The 11,953-nt window shown below is 38.5% G+C and overlaps 1 protein-coding gene across 1 annotated transcript in view; it reads right to left on the reverse strand.

The window, feature by feature from the left end:
- The window catches only part of TOP1MT (DNA topoisomerase I mitochondrial), a 35,695-nt gene extending 31,654 nt beyond the window's left edge, over window positions 1-4,041 (reverse strand). Inside the window, exons 1-2 of the mRNA XM_060681789.2 lie at window positions 3,806-4,041; window positions 2,808-2,866 (exon numbers count right to left, since the gene is read on the reverse strand). Coding sequence (XP_060537772.2) covers window positions 2,808-2,851 — 44 coding nt within the window. The 5' untranslated portion in view covers window positions 2,852-2,866; window positions 3,806-4,041. The remainder of the gene's footprint in view (window positions 1-2,807; window positions 2,867-3,805) is intronic.
- Between the last annotated feature and the right edge of the window lie 7,912 nt (window positions 4,042-11,953).

Genomic DNA, 11,953 nt, shown 5'->3' on the forward strand with positions numbered 1-11,953 from the left:
ACCTTTCCCAAACAATACTCCGGGATTTCAACTTTCAAGAAACCCAAAAACTGTTAAGGGTCCCAGGACACCACAGACACACACACACACACACTGCCTCCAACAGCACAATTCCCATCACATCCAAATGACGGGCTATCTGTTAAAATCAAGCAAGGTTACGGCATACACTTGAAAGGAGTCTATAATTGTGGAGATTGTCTGGCAAGAACAACAAATCCTTACTCACAAGGAATATGCACGTGTAAAGCTTGTAGGATTTAGTTTATTGATTAGCCCATAGGCCATATCAAAGTGCAGAGTTCCAAACACAGATTACTAGTAAAATCCTATACAAACAATTTAAAGTGAAGTTGGAATAAAATACAATTTAGAATGAAATTGGAATAAAATACAATTTAAAATGAAATTGGAATAAAATACAATAACTGAATATATGGACAAATAAAATAAAATAAAATTATATTTCAGTATCACCCCTACAATCTAGCCCAATCAGTCCCACAGTAAAGCTTGTAACAATTCTGGGTTGTTAAAAGTAACCAAGAGTTACCGAATTTTTTGGAGTATAAGACGCACCGGAGTATAAGACGCACCTTAGTTTTTGGGGAGGAAAATAGGGGGGGGAAATCTGCCTACCAGGTATTCATCTGGCTAGCATCCTTAGTCTGGTAAATTTCAGCACATTATTTTTGCTGGTTTTGAGCGCACGCATGCTCGCACTTGCGTGGTTAGGGATAAAAATCAGCTTGTAAAGCACAGCTGATCTTCGGAGAGAGAAGCACTGAGAAAAGCAGGCGAAGTACGGAAGATCACTTCACTCCCTAGCGCCTCGTTAGGGCTGGAAAAAAGCTTATAAAGCACAGCTGATCTTCGGAGAGACAAGCACTGAGAAAAGCAAGTGAAGCGCGGAAGATTGCTTCACTTCCTAGCGCTTCATTAGGGCTGGAAAAAAGCTTCTAAAGCACAGCTGACCTTTGGAGAGAGAAGCATTGAAAAAAGCAGGCAAAGCTCGGAAGATCAGATCACTTCACTCACTAGCGCCTCATTAGGGTTGGAAAAAAGCTTCAAAAAACTACATTCAGAGTATAAAACGCACCCAAATTTTCACCCTCTTTTGGGGGAGGGGGGGTGGAGTGTGTCTTATAGTCCAAAAAATATGGTAGGCATCTTGCAGACCTCAGCTAGAAATCAGGAATTCAGATGGCGTGGAGCAAATAGAATGTGTGTTAGACAACTCCTGAAGCATTTATTAGCCAAGGCTTAGGAATAGGGACAGTTAGAGACCAATAAAATAATTGTTAGATCATTACTGAAATGTTTATTAGATGATATTTTTTATAAATCCCGCTTTATTCTGCTTTCTGCTTTAGTGAAAATTTATAAAGCTTTCTTAATTCTATTGTTCGGGGTTCCTTGGCATTTTGGCCAGGACACTTTTTCTTGGAGCGCTTCAATAAAAGGGGGGAAAAAACCTGCACCTCATGTCTGGTACCCTTCATTGGCCACAGCACCAGGTTCAGACTCGAATTGAGGACCACACAGCCTATCCTCCATGCCAGGGATGGGCACCTATGACAAACTCCCAATCTGTGGACTTCAACTCCCAGAATTCCTGAGCCAGCATGGGAATTAGTTTGCAATGGAAACTCTGCTTCCCATCATAGTCGTAAGCCAAGGACTATCCTCACTGACTCAATCCTGGTGGTGGTGGAGGGGATTAACTTTCCTGCAAACATCTCTCGAAACTGTTTGTCTGTCCAGACCCAAAGATCAGCCAACTGGCGGGAGGTATGCGCGCATGCACGGCAGAGCTGAGCTGGGGCAACGGCTCACGTGTCCACAGAGAGGGCGCTGCGTGCCACCTCTGGCACGCGTGCCATAGGTTCGCCATCACAAGTATAGGGTTTCCTGCTTGAGCAGGGAATTGGACTAGAAGACCTTCAAAGTCCCTTCTGGCTCTATTCTGTCTGATTGCATTTTCAAGTACAGAGCCATCAACCATAATGTGGACTTGTCTTTTTCTCACTCTACTTATCCATGCACAGGACTTTTCAAAAACTTGGCAATTTCTAAAAAACAGTATCTAAGAGAACTTTGGGGCCACCATGTTCTCAAGAAGTTCACATCATCACAAGTGCATTTGCACAAAGCTTCACTTTCCAATACTAGGAATAGAACAGAATAACAGAGTTGGAAGGGACCTTGGAGATCTTCTAGTCCATCCACATGCTCAAGTAGGAAACCCTATACCACTTCAGCAAATGGTTGTCCATTCTCTCCTTAAAAACCTTTAGTGTTGGAGCACCACGACTTCTGGTGTCACGTTGTTCCACTGGTTAATTGTTCCCACTGTTAAGAAATCTCTCCTTAGTTCTAGGTTGCTTCTCTCCTTGGTTAGTTTCCATCCATTGCTTCTTGTCCTGCCTGGAGTTGCTTTGGAGAATAGGTAGACCCCCTCTTTTTGGGGGCAGCCCCTCAAATACTGAAACACTGCTAACATGTCATCCCTTGTCCTTCTTTTCATTAAACTAGACATATCCAATTCCTGCAACCGTTCTTCGTAGCCTCCAGTCCCTTAATCATCTTTGTTGCTCTTCTCTGCACTCTTTCCAGAATCTCAACATTTTTTTTTATATCGTGGCATCCAAAACTGGACGCAATTCCCAAGTGTGGCCTTATCAAGGCCTTATAAAGTGATATTAACACTTCACGTGATCTTGATTCTATCCCTCTGTTTATGCAGCCAAGAACTGTGTTGGCTTTTTTGGCAGCTGCTGCACACGGCTGGCTCAGATTTAATTTACCTCAGATAAGGAACAGCATGTCCGTTACAGAGGGTGGAATCCATGACATCTCAAGAGTTCTGGAAGAAAAAAAGAATTTAAGACGAACACATCAAAAAACTCCTTTTTTCCTTTCTCCGTTTTCCCAACATTTTCATTTGTATTTATATTTTGAACTTCCATAAGTTTAATAAAATTATTTTTTTTAAAAAAAATTGCAGGTAAAAATCTTATGAACTTTTTACGGGGAAAAAATAATGTTTGTAATTTATGAGTTTGAAGATTACAAAGGTGACCTTATGGAAAACTTATGAGTTAATTCTAGAGAGAGGATAAAATATAAATGCATTTTATAATCACTTTTAAGATCAGAAACTTTTTCTTTTCTTTTTTTATTTCATTTCTTATTTATTTATTTTTCTTCACTTCTTTTCTAATATTTGCATTGTTTTTGCTAAAAACTTCAAGAAAATTATATTTTAAAAAATATAAAACCCAAGGGATGAAATATAACCCAAATAGAAAGTTTTTGAGACAGATTCGATTCTATGCTATGATAAACCAATTCTGTTGAAAGCTCTGGATCATTGTTAGACTTCAACTCCACCCTGTGAACAGAGTTTTTGGACGGATGAAAAAATAATGGATTAATTTCCTGCTTGTACAGGCAGTCCACTGAGTCTGTCTGCCACTGGAATTGGCTAAACAAGCTTCCATTCATAGTCTGTTCAACATCAAACCAGCATTCCATGCTTCCTTCCCCTAATAAGCTAAGAGTTGAATTTCAACATTCCACTGAGCCATAATTTGCTTCACTCTGATCTGAACCAAGTCTGAGTTCATGAACCACAATAAAGCCAAAATCATGGCTATATCATATCCATAACCTATAAAAAAAGGGGTTTTTTAATGCCCCCATTTGACTTCATCTATGGTACATTCAGGGCTCCATGTTTGAGAAGACAACAGTCATGAGTTCAGAATACAAGCCATGAAGAGGAATGTAGTATAATTTTTACCTAGAGAAATGTAGACGGAGGGGATGAAGGAAGGACTCGTTTCCTGCTGCCCAGAAATCCAGATTAAAAAAAAAATAAGGAAGGTTGATTGAGGTTCAATGTCAAGAGAGATGGACTTGGATGAATCATGAGTCATGGAAGATCTCTCTTTTGCTGAAGATCCTCAAGTCAAGGTGAGCAGAGACTTAGCTGCATCAGCTACGTGATGGTCTACAAGACCAGCTTCAAGTGTCTATGAGGTCACAAATCACATTAAACTTTGATTTGCTCAACAGTGATTGGTTGAATAAGCTTCAGGTGACTTAGCTGAGATATCACGCTCAACGAAAACCCATAAATCTACATTATGGCTTAGTGAAATGAGTGAACGGATCATGTGGTCCCTAGAAACCCCAACTCCCTTCATAAGCAAGGGCCTGCATGAGATCCAGCTTCTAGGTTTGCTTAATGAATTCTTAAGAAACAGTATTAAAGAAGTATTTAAGTACATTTATTTATTTATTTATTTATTTATTTATTATCAAATTTATAGACCGCCCTTCTCCCGAAGGACTCAGGGCGGTGTACAGCCAAAGTAAAAAACATAGATACAAACATTAAAAGCAATTTAAAAAGATATATATAAATTTGGCCCCAAAGTTAAAAAACAATAACAAAACATATTAAAAACATTTTTTTTAAAAAAGTCTTAATTTTACTTAATTTAACTTAAGTGTCAAAGCAGAGGTGTCCAGCCATAGCAACTTTAAGACCAATCAATTTCAATCATGCTGACTGGGTTATTGTGGGTGCTGAAGTCCAGAAGTTTTAAAGTTGCCAAGGTTGGACACCCCGTGTTAAAGAAAGGCAAGACTTGAGTGCAATCCCATGCAGGAGATCTCGGGGCTCCCTTCTTCTAAAACCAAGGAGAAGTTCACCTTGGGAAGCCGAGATCTCTTGCAATGGCCTCTCCTTTGACAGAAAACTCTGGTCTGGATACTTCAGAAGACAAGACTATAAGAGGAAGACACAATTATAACACTAATATGTTTACAAACAAGAGTTAAGAGTCTTTCTTGGGCTCTGCACCCCTCAAATGACAACCTACACCCATCCCAATCCAATCCTGGCTTCCTAGTCCTCTCACCCAAATGTAGCGGGAGATAAACCAAGGTCCAACTCATTCTTGGCGTCCCTCAGAAGCACAGTTGTCAGACGGGTGACACAGCTTCCTGCCACTCTGTGACGCTAGACAGAAAAAAAGAAGACATCCACCCTACCGTAAGCATTCATTTTGAGAGGAGAGGAGAGGAGAGGAGAGGAGAAGAAAAGGAGAAGGAGAAGGAGAAGGAGAAGGAGAAGGAGAAGGAGAAGAGAAGAGAAGAGAAGAGAAGAGAAGAGAAGAGAAGAGAAGAGAAGAGATGGAAGGGACCTTAGAGGTCTTCTAGTCCAGCCCACTGCTCAGGGTTGAAATCCAGCAGGTTTTGACAGGTTCTGGAGAACCAGTAGTGGAAATTTTGAGTAGTTCAGAGAACCGGCAAATGCCACCTCTGGCTGGCCCCAGAGTGGGATGATAATGGAGATTTTGCAATATCCTTCCCCCAGGAGTGGGGATTTTGCAGTATCCTTCCCCTGGGAGTGGGGGGGGGGCGATTGAGATTTTGTAGTATCCTTTCCCTGGAGTGGGGTGGGAATGGAGATTTTGCAGTATCTTTACTTTTAAAACCATTTTTTCTATAACCTCTTCAGCAAAGAGGTTGCAAAAAACATGCTTTCAAAAGGCTCTGACGATCCCAGCTGAGTTGCCTGATCGGCAGAAGCTTTTTTTCTTTTAAATGCCTCTGACGATCAGGCAACTCAGCTTGGATCGTCAGAGGCTTTTAAAAGAAAAAAAAGCCTCTGACGATCGGGCAGCTCAGTTGGTGTCACAAGTAAATGCCTTCTTCTCCAATATGTAAATAGTATATAACCGGGGTATTAGGGGTTAACTTATTCTTCATCATTTAATATATTCATATTTAACCACTCCCATATCTTGCTCCGCCTTGTGTATATAAAAGGAGCTGTATGCACCTCCTCCTTGCTTCTATCTGTGATTATTCAGTGAATATAGAATGCCTACTGTAAATAAACAGTGTTTTGTTTGAATACTTTATTCTTAAATCAATTATTGAGTCTGATCCTCAAAATCTTGCAACAATCTGGTAGCAGAGGATGGTTAAATTGACTCAATAAAACTTTAAATATGTCTAAGAGAGAAAACTCCAGAAACAAAAGAGAAAGACCCAACACCAGGGCATACAGTAAAGAAATGGAAGCAGATCAAGAAATGATCGATGAATCCACAACTGCAATATCGAGAGAATCTGAAGACTGCACTACAGACAACGAAGAAATAATGGATGAAACTGATGACCAAGAAGAAAACGAGATAGAAAACAACGAACTCAGGTCAGAGATACTGAGACTCTTAAAAAGTCAAAAGAATGACGAAAATCTCATCGCGAACCTCCAAGACATAATAAAAAACAACGGAGCAGCGAGAGAGAAACACATCGTAACAGATGAACCTAAAGATTCAAAAATGGTGAGCGAACTGCCTGCAGATAAGAATATAACAAAAAAGAAGACTAACAGTCCCACGCAAAATTTTGAATGGCAGCCATCTTGGTTCCAACAGACCACTAAGATGAGCGAAGCAGAGCCAATCAGAAAGCAGAATTCAAAATATCTGGCGCGAAAAGCCTTACACGATGCAAAAAACAAAAGGGAGAAAATTTACTCTTCAGAAGAATCAGACACAGACATCGAAGAAACTTCAATAGAAATGCAAATAGAATCAGCAATGAAAACGCTTTTTGCAGCATTCGGTCCAAAATTGAAAATCACAAAAGAATCGACAAAAGATAGCAGTCGAAAAATAAAGAAAAGACAAACAAGTAAGCAAACGTCTCAGAATCTACCCGCTTCTATCCAAACGACGAGAGCACTGACGCCTGAACCCAGAGAGCCCTGCAGATACCACCCCACACCACAGACGATCCCAGGAACCAGCGATCTCAACGAAAGAAAGCGAGCGCCTGCTGTCACCTGGACTCCCAAGATCGAGCCGGAGACCAATTCGTCAGAAGAGGAACGCTACGAGGGAGCTGCAGCAGCGAGAACCTCTCCCTACAGCTCCAGGAGCAAAATGAACAACGCGCATGTGCAGAACTACGCAGACAGCTTCAGAGGACATGAAGAACAGAGAGAGCCATTCAGACTCGTTGCGAGCATACCCACACCATTCTGCAACTATCAACACTTGCAAGATCACGGACTACCCCCAGTTGTAAGTAATGGATCTAACAACATTGGGAATTTACCCAATGATTTCCCAAAACTGAGAATAGATGGTATTAATTTGCAGGAATGGTGTCAACAACTTCAGGTTGTTTTTCTAAAAGAAAACTTATTATTTTTTATTACTAACCCCCCAAAAAGACCTTGGACTCTAAAATTGGACTGCTTACACCACAGAGCATTTTTCTTATTAATTTCCAGTATATCTCCTGCTATGTACCATAGTATTAAGCAAAATCTGACTGTCTCAGAAATTATTCAATGCATGTTTAAATTGTTTCACAGTGAAAGTGTAGCCACTACAACAAGAATGTCTAAAGATTTCTTCTCAGCTAGGATAAAGCCAGGGGTTACTATAAGTGAACATTTAATATCTTTAAACAAAATCAGAGCAGAGCTGCATTTAAGGGGAGAGATAATTTCAGATCAAACAATGAAGAGTGTTATCATTAACTCACTAGACCCATCATGGGATAACTATATATCACATTTAGACACAATCAATTTAGGGTATTTATCCATAGAAAATTTATCAAATAAGCTAATAGCTGAAGATAATTCAAGAAGGAGTCGTTGTAACAAACACATAGAACATAAACAATATAAGAGGGTAGCATTCCAAGAAAGATATCGTGAATCAATTGAATGCCACAACTGTGGATCCAAAGAACATAATAGGAGAGATTGTCCTAAATTCCTTAGAGAAAGACAAAAAACTGACTATAGAAATAGATACCATAACAGACAATCATCCATTGATAGACATAGATATAGAAGTCCACCCAAGTATAGAGAACATAGAGGGGGCAGGGATAATTCAAAGGATAGAAGATCTGGTTCACTAAATGGATTAAACAAACATAACACAACTAGCATACAACAGTCAGAGGACAATGGTTGGCTCATTGATTCTGGGGCAACTAATCACACTACACATAACAAAAGTATATTATCTTCATTTATAGAAGATAAATTTGTAATTAAAGTAGCTAATCAAGAAAAGGTCCAAGTCATTGGTAGAGGGAATGTAAACTTACCCGGTCTAGGAAAAATAGAGGGGGTATTGCTAATACCAGAAATACCTCATAACATACTTAGTGCAATAAAACTAAGTAGAGATTCTGATATAAATATAGTATTCTCAAAAGGAAAAGCAACACTAGAGAAAAACAAAACAAGCTTAGGTAGTGTGGTTATCAAAGGAGGTCTACCATATTTAATCACAAAAGAAAGATGGTTACACAATATTGATTCCAACATGGAAGAAAACAATGACATAGATAATGGAGACAATAGCAATAGTGATAATGAAGAACATGAGACAATTCATAGTCACAAAGATACATCTATTAATGACACATCCAATGACAAAAAACCTAAAATTGGAAAACCAATTCATGATGAATGTGCAGATATTTTACATAGGAAATTAGGACATGCTAGTTTTCCTGTAGTACAAAAGATGATTGAACATGCTGAAGGTGTTAAAATAAAAAATTGTAAAAACTATTTGGAATGCTCAGTATGTAAGTCCACAAAACTCAGAACTAGTCCCAAACCAAGAAAGGCAACAAGATCAACTAATCAAATTTTTGATTTGGTACACATGGATTTAGTTGGTCCATTAACACCATCAATCACATATAGAAAACGTTATTTTCTGACTATTGTAGATGACTATAGTCGTAATGGGTTTGTCTATACTTTAAAGCACAAAGATGAAACCTTTCAGAAATTTAAAGAGTTTTACAAACGTGTAGAAACGCAACATAATATTAAAATAAAACAAATTATGATAGATAGGGGATCTGAATTCATGTCAAAGGAATTCTCCCAATGGCTAAAAAACAAAGGGATGCTACATTTCACGTCTAGCCCTTTCTCTGCATTCCAAAATGGAGTGGCAGAGAGAAAGAACTCAACATTACAAACCATGATTAGATGCACATTAGAAGATGCTGGCTTAGGTAAACAATTCTGGTCAGAAGCATTACAATATTCCAATTATACACAAAATAGAACTTGGTCCAGCATTATAAACAAGACACCATATGAACTAATGTACAATAGAAAACCCAAGATAGCACACATGCACATATTTGGGGTCACTGCGGATGTACACATACCAAAGCAATTGAGGCGTAAAGGAGAGAACGTATCCAGAAGACTTAGGTTCATGGGATATGAAACAGGCACAAAAGGATACAGATTTATTGATAATAATAACAAATTTATAATTTCTAGAACAGCAGTATTTCATGAACAGGCCAACTGGTCTAAAATACATCTTAATGAAATATTCCCAATCACAAATCCAGACACTGAACATCAGGATAAAATAACCAGAGAAGAATGTAATCACAACACACATAAAAACAAAATTAAAACATGGACAAACAGTCAACACAAAATAAAGACAGATTCGCTAACAAAAAAGGAGGCAAGATATTTACATGATAACGATAGTAAACCAGAAAAAACAATCAGATGTAACAGAAACCAAGTGCCAAACAAATACAAAGATTACGTAATGTACATGGATAGCGAAACATCAACACCAAACACATACGAGGAAGTATTAAAACTTCCCCCCGAAGAAAGAAGAAAATGGGAATCAGCCATGGCCAAGGAGATGGATAGTTTACGAGAGTTAAATGTATTCACACCTACACCTGCACCTAAGGATAAAACTATTATAGGCACCAGGTGGATATACAAAATTAAAAATCTAGAAGAAGGCAACACTTTATACAAAGCTAGGTTAGTTGCACAGGGTTATGCTCAAAAATATCCTGAGGATTACACAGACACATACTCTCCCACAGTAAGAACTGAGAGTGTCAAAACAGCTTTAGTTATAGCATCAGCACTTGACCTTGATGTATTCCAATATGACATACAGACTGCATATCTACACGCAAAACTTGATAAAGAGATATATGTAAGAGCACCTCATAGTCAATACACAAACAAAATGAAACGTGGTTACTAAATAAAAGTTTGTACGGATTGAAACAATCTGGCAAACGATGGTATGAATGTTTAGTCAAAGTACTCAGAACTATGAATTTCAATGCTACTACTGCTGACAACTGTTTCTTTGTCAAAAAGGAGGGTGACTCATTAGAATTTGTGTTAATTTATGTGGATGATATTTTGTATATAGGTAAACATAAGGAGAGGAGAGAGACATTTGTAACAAAACTAAATGAACATTTTTCTTTAAAATCATTAGGGAAGGTAAATAAGTATCTTGGAGTTCAAATCAGTAAAACCAAAAAAGGATTCAAATTTTCTCAGAAAGATAAGATTATAGAACTCCTAAACAAGTGTAATTTAAACAATGCTAAGCCCTGTGACACTCCTATGCAAACTGACTTCTTGAGGAACATAGATGAATCATCCCCGAATTTAAGGATAATACACTCTACAGATCAGTTATTGGTTCCCTTCTATACATTTCTAATTGGACTAGACCTGATATTGCTTTGCCCCTCAATTTGTTATCCAGGTACGTCAGCAAACCCTTACTGTATCATTGGGAAGCCGTTAAAAGAATATTAAGATACTTAAAGAATAGCTTAGACTTCTGTTTATTATTGGAACCTAATAATGTCAAAGAGCCCATCCTCACATGTTACGCCGATGCGGATTGGGCAGGTGATACTATATGTAGAAAAAGCACATCTGGTTATATATTTTTTCTTAACGATTGTCCAGTTTACTGGTACACTGGAAAACAAGATTTAGTAGCCACCTCAACGACTGAAGCAGAATATGTTTGTTTGTCTAAAGCCTCCAACAATCTTGTATGGTTTAATGATTTATTGTCAAATACTTGGAAGAAACCTTCATTACCATTTATCATACACGAAGATAACAAGGCTGCTATTGAAATATCTAGATCTGATGCTATTGGTCAAAGATCCAGACATATAGATATAAAATTCAAGCACGTGAGACAATTATCTCAGGATGGATTTATTAAAGCAGTCCATTGCGAAACATCAGAGCAAATAGCTGACATATTGACAAAGCCTTTGCCTTCTAAACAGCACAAATACTTGACTTCAAAATTGCAAGTTTTATACTGCTCTGAATCTGAATGTAATTATTGTTGTATATCGAATCGGCATTTAGAGGGGGATTTGTCACAAGTAAATGCCTTATTCTCCAATATGTAAATAGTATATAACCGGGGTATTAGGGGTTAACTTATTCTTCATCATTTAATATATTTATATTTAACCACTCCCATATCTTGCTCCGCCTTGTGTATATAAAAGGAGCTGTATGCACCTCCTCCTTGCTTCTATCTGTGATTATTCAGTGAATATAGAATGCCTACTGTAAATAAACAGTGTTTTGTTTGAATACTTTATTCTTAAATCAATTATTGAGTCTGATCCTCAAAATCTTGCAACAGTTGGGATCTTTGATGATACCAGCTGAGCCACACGATCATCAGAGGCTTTTTTTTTTTAAAGCATTTTTTTGGCCGAAGAGGTTGTAGAAAAAATGCTTTTAAAAGTTAAAAAAAAAGCCTCTGATGATTGTGCGGCTCAGCTGGGCAATGGGGGGGGGGCAGGGATTTTTGCTACCGGTTCTCCGAACCACCCATCTCCATCGCTACCGGATCGGGCGATCCGGTCTGAACCGGGAGTCTGTAAAAGGTTAGCCATCATTGGTATAGGGTCTCCAGATCGAGCCGGAGGTTGGACTAGAAGACCTCCAAGGTCCCTTCCAACTCTGTGAATTCTGCAAACAACCCACCCATCCTTGAATCAGCAGAAACCCTACACCACGATACCGATTGCACCACTGCTG

The sequence above is a fragment of the Pantherophis guttatus genome, chromosome 3 (genome assembly GCF_059756535.1).
Source record: "Pantherophis guttatus breed Tessera chromosome 3, ASM5975653v1, whole genome shotgun sequence".
Classification (NCBI taxonomy): Eukaryota; Metazoa; Chordata; class Lepidosauria; order Squamata; family Colubridae; genus Pantherophis; species Pantherophis guttatus.